General features: G+C 43.1%; 1 protein-coding gene across 1 annotated transcript; it reads right to left on the reverse strand.

The window, feature by feature from the left end:
* Positions 1-491: 491 nt before the first annotated feature.
* T265_08677 (hypothetical protein) lies at positions 492-1754 on the reverse strand (the record flags this gene model as incomplete). The annotated part of the gene is made up of 1 exon (XM_009174548.1): positions 492-1754. One exon carries the CDS (start codon positions 1752-1754, stop codon positions 492-494), a length of 1263 nt encoding a protein of 420 aa, XP_009172812.1.
* Between the last annotated feature and the right edge of the window lie 3639 nt (positions 1755-5393).

A 5393-nucleotide genomic window follows, 5' to 3' on the forward strand; every position in this document is an offset into this window, starting at 1 on the left:
AAGTAGCAAGACAGAGGGCGTTTCACTTTCATTCTCAGTTTCAAAACCTCCGTAAAACATCCTGCGGGTGGGCGATGACTTCGGCGAAACGGAGCCTAAGTGAAAGCTTTTCTGTTTGCTAATACTTAAAGTACCGTGAAAATCGAGCGGGTGATGTGAGTCCAGACTCGTGCATCTAAACGGGTCAAGTGAACGGGCGACAGAAGAGAAAATGCAAGCCTACTGTCCGGAGAATCAATAAACTGGTAAATCTTCAAAGAAATCTATTACAAACACCGGTTAATCGGGTCCAGTTACTTTGTATCTTTCCATGATATCAAAGTAGAAAAATATCAAACAAAAAAGCGGGATCAAAAAATAAGAAAGGCAGACGAACAGAAGTCAAGATCGTACAACCAGCAATTTACAACCTTTCGGTTGCTGTTGCAGATCAATAAAAGTGAGGGGAGGAAATCGTGGTAGCCAATGAGCTATCGATAGAGTAGATATGGTCATACGCAAAACGTATCACATTTTAACCGATCCCATTGCGCAAACACGTCAGACGGTCTGGCATATTGGTGACTAGATAACATGTTTTTTAGTTGTACCTTGGAAGATACATTGACTGGAACATATGCGTAGATATGAGACAAATGTATTGGGACTCGGAGAAGCTTCCTTAACAAAATACCCAAGAACACATCATCAAATCGAAGGTAACGAGTGTAGCGTGCGGCGATATGGAACTCCCTAGCCATTTGCATGGAGAGGAAGAAATTTCCAGCAGCGACGTACACAGGATATTCCTCATTGGGGTATTCTGTTCGTGAAATCCACCATTTGGATTTGGATTTAGAGGCTCGAAAAGGTCTCGCGTTGCGCCATACGTAGCCAGCGATTAATCGTTGGAGAAGTCCCTCACTCAGTCCCTCCATGTAGGCGACCACGTTTTGCGGATAGACAAAAAAGTCATCATCCACGAACATCAATAAAGATGCGTTGGAACAAAATTGAACCGCCCAGTCAATACCAAACATAATTTTGTATGTGTTATTGTAGTAGTGGTCATAAAAATCCTGTTGAATTATGTCACTGTAAAATGCAGCTTCAGTTGTGAGGCGACCTGATAGAGTCCGATTTGTCGTGGACACGGTTCCAAGCAGAAAGAGTCGGACAACTCGACGTCCTCCCCAACAATGTTCCTTCCCCCACGTGAGCCGAATTGTATCACGCTGAATAAAATGATCAGGGGCCGATTTTATGAGAATTAGTAATTCAACAGGGCCTCCGTACATAGTTTCAACATCCATGCATTTGTTCTTGTTAGAAATCAGCACTTTGAATTGGGGATCATTGATTGGTTTGTGACTGACGGGTAGGTTGTGAAGCCCACGTCGGACTACTTCGGGCATGTCAATGTCCAAAGGGAACTTCAACTCTTCTGAACCGGTGGATTCTATTGGATCCACAAACAAACGAGCATGCACCTTAGCAGGTGGCGAATTAGGCTTCAGAGATTGGTTAGACTGACCGGATGACAGAAAGTAAGTGAAAGCAGGCGATGGCTCGAGCAGGCTGGAGATTGCCGAAGAATTGATACGGGAACGCGAGAAGTAGATGAAGGGAATCTCAGTAAAATCAGACGATACTGATCTTTGAGGGAAAACATGGATCAGCAAGACTATGAGCTGGAAAAACAGACTGAGCACAAATAGCGAAAGTGCCAACTTTGAAGCACACAGACTACTAGACAGCTGATGTATTACGCCCATTGACCAACCGGCCGGCTGAAAAAATGAAATGTGGATGGTATTAACGTCGGAACATCGAATGACAGACACTGAACTTATAAGAAAACCATTGTGATTAGGTTTTAAGATCGATAGAACAAAATGATTCTGTAGCGTTTGGAGTAAAATGCTGCACTGCAATTACCAGAGGTGCTCTCACCACCAAAAACTGAGAGAGGATACTGATGAGAGTTAAATAATCTGTATCTCATTTACTGTTACGGAGAGATGCGCGGTGTGTGAATTGGGGAACTAATAACAAATCAACTACAGGGACGGTGTTAGCGTCACCTTGGTAAAGGTTCTCTTGTTGATTGTTTATATCCAGATGACCCGTAACGCTTGTAGTTCAAATATAGTAGGATATTTGGAGGGCTAAAAATAAAGACTTCGGTTGAACATTAGCATATTGCTGTATAGTGCATATGACCAGTCCTAACAGACGCTTAGGATTTAAGTTCATCAATCAAGCCTATCAGTCTCCAAAAGGGGACTTTGAAAAGGCAGGGGGAAAACATTCAAATGTGTTATGTAATACAAACGCTATTGCAGCACTTTTGTGCCTGATGTTCCGCCCACTGGGGTGTATCAGAAGACATGGTAGCTTGATACAGCTTTGCTGGAGAGGGGAATCCGTTCCATGTGTATTTACAGGATTTTCCAGTGTCCAGCTGTAGTTTCTTGGTGAGGTAATTAGTGCCAAGATAAAAGTGCACGCCCCTGACTGGCTCACATTCTGACGAATCAGGGCATACCTTTGATCACACGTGACTCGTCAAACATTCGTCAAATCGACATGAAGTTCAGTTACTTAGAGTGGCTCACCTCCGGGAAAACTGCTCTTATGTAGAAGCTGACACGTCCATCAAAAGCAGCGAATCATCGAGCTACTTCGAAGTGTGAGATAGTGGCCCTTGTTTCCAAACACTGCTGCAGAGATAACCTAGGATGCACGTATTTTTACATTGCAGTTTCACGCTGTGGAAACTAAATTCCTCGGAAATGAAGAGGCAATATCTGGTTTCCAGAATGGCTGATACACTCCAACAGAAGAGCCTACAGTGGGAATAACCTGCGCTACTAGCAAGCAGTATACTCCATAACACAGCCCACATACTACAAAACGCCACATTAAAGAACTTCTGCTGAAACGACTTAGCTGGAAAATTGGCCCCGACTACACTAACCCCATTCGTTGGAATAATATGCAGCCGACATACCGTCTCAAGAAAAAACGGATCAACGCAGGATGAGGTAACGTCAAGTAACTCAATAGTTCTCGAGGTCCTAATAATCAAAATTATCTCTGTTATACAGGAATACAGCCTCCTGAAAATTCAACGGGGATTGCTGTTCTTGTTCAAGTTTTGATAGATCGAAAAACGCCGCCTACAATGGCCTAGAATATGCGGAGATTATGATCACTATACATGTTCAACGTGTTTCGTTCGTATGTGTGAATCACAGGCATACATGATACTCCCCACTTTAGGTGAAATGAAAAATTCACTCCCTTCCTCATTGAAACCGCTGAAAAGCACCCGGATAAGATGGAATTTCATTGCCGTAGTAAAGCAGTTATGCGATACAATTTCAGTTGGTCCCCCTCCCAAGAAGGGGCATCACGGCACCTTCCGACGGTGTTGCTCCGCCTAGGAGGAGCATACTGTATAACAGTTCATATCAATTTGGTTTTGAGCGAGTTTTCAGCAACCTTATGAGTAGTGTGGTACGTCAATGAAATGTACTACGATACTTCAAATACCGTACCAAATGTAACATTGGGCAACCTGACGAAGCAAATTCAGTCAAAGGAAAATAACCCAAACGAGAGATTCAGCTAGGTTTCAGTGAGTTTCGTGAAAACCATAGTGGTATGCAAATTAGTCTATTTATCAACGTTCGTGCAATTTGGGTATAAATAGAGCATGTTGGTCCCCCTCCCAAGAAGGGGCATCACGGCACCTTCCGACGGTGTTGCTCCGCCTAGGAGGAGCATACTGTATAACAGTTCATATCAATTTGGTTTTGAGCGAGCAGCCAGCAACCTTATGAGTAGTGTGGTACGTCAATGAAATGTACTACGATACTTCAAATACCGTACCAAATGTAACATTGGGCAACCTGACGAAGCAAATTCAGTCAAAGGAAAATAACCCAAACGAGAGATTCAGCTAGGTTTCAGTGAGTTTCGTGAAAACCATAGTGGTATGCAAATTAGTCTATTTATCAACGTTCGTGCAATTTGGGTATAAATAGAGCATGGGGTTGACGGAAACTCGGGAAGTGCGCCTATCTGATGAACCCCAAGACTGAAGAACCCCGTCGGCTGTCGAAGTTCTTAGCAACTTTATAGGCAGGATGTTGTATCTGTCCGATGTACCGTAAATTGTTTGCATTTGTTTATGAAATAGGTGCGCAAAGCTTCAGGAAGTAGCCGATTTGAATGTGATCATGTGGAATGCCACCCTGATCATCTGAAAGGCAATCGACGATCGAGATTTTCGTGTTACTGGTCCATCAAAACTCCACAATAAAGCACCAGTGTTGGGCAATAATTTCACGTCAATGGTTGGGATATTACAGTAGTTTCTTTAATAACCTTGGGGAGCTCCATAAGAAATTCACTTTTACCTTAAACCCGGGTACACAGATTCATGCAATTTCCACAGTTGCAAAGTGTGATAGACCAGGGCTTTAATACGAGTTCCCGAGTCACTTGGCTTTTCAGAAACCTCGTTAGTAGTGTACCATGTCAACATGATACAATGTGACATTTCGATACATGGGACAGTCTTTTTACACCACAGTCAGTTAAGGAATATCATAAACGATGGACTCAGCAAAGATTCAGTTGAGTCTCCTATTAAAACCAACTTAATTTTGCAATGAGGTTATCTAGCCACATGTCCAAAATAGTTGTAACTATTTGCTCTAGTGCAGCGATTCCGAAAAAAAACTCACCAACGGCAAACACAACGGCTTTAATACAAACGAGACGAACATGTCACTTAAGTAGCACGAAGTTCGTATCTGACCTTGAATTCCGTATTTCTGATAGGCAACGGGCGATTGGTTGGTAGTAGTTGCGAGACACGCTCAAGTCTTTGAAAATCGCCAACCGTCGCACATTGGCTGATCGAGCCTCCAACGAAAACTCATGTCACTTAAGTAGCACGAAGTTCGTATCTGACCTTGAATTCCGTATTTCTGATAGGCAACGGGCGATTGGTTGGTAGTAGTTGCGAGACACGCTCAAGTCTTTGAAAATCGCCAACCGTCGCACATTGGCTGATCGAGCCTCCAAACGAAAACTATTATGGTACATACGACATGCTGACATTGTGGGATTGCCTAAGGGAAAATCGAGATTGAAAAGCGCAAATCTGACAGGTTTCGGCTTCGGTCTCACATATCTTTCTCGGGGTTTAAGGTGAATTCTTTCGCCGGTATTGATCTAGCCTGAAGGAAGAGCCACTCCAACTAATCAGGGAATTTACATACCTAATTAAGATAAATAACCGCTCCAGTGTGGTAAGCACGTAACTATCAAGCTTATTTCAGCTGTGTCGAAAATTCAGATATCACTGATCTGTCGACCTACGGGTCACAAGCGAAGTC

This window comes from Opisthorchis viverrini, assembly GCF_000715545.1.
Source record: "Opisthorchis viverrini unplaced genomic scaffold opera_v5_235, whole genome shotgun sequence".
Lineage (NCBI taxonomy): Eukaryota > Metazoa > Platyhelminthes > Trematoda > Opisthorchiida > Opisthorchiidae > Opisthorchis > Opisthorchis viverrini.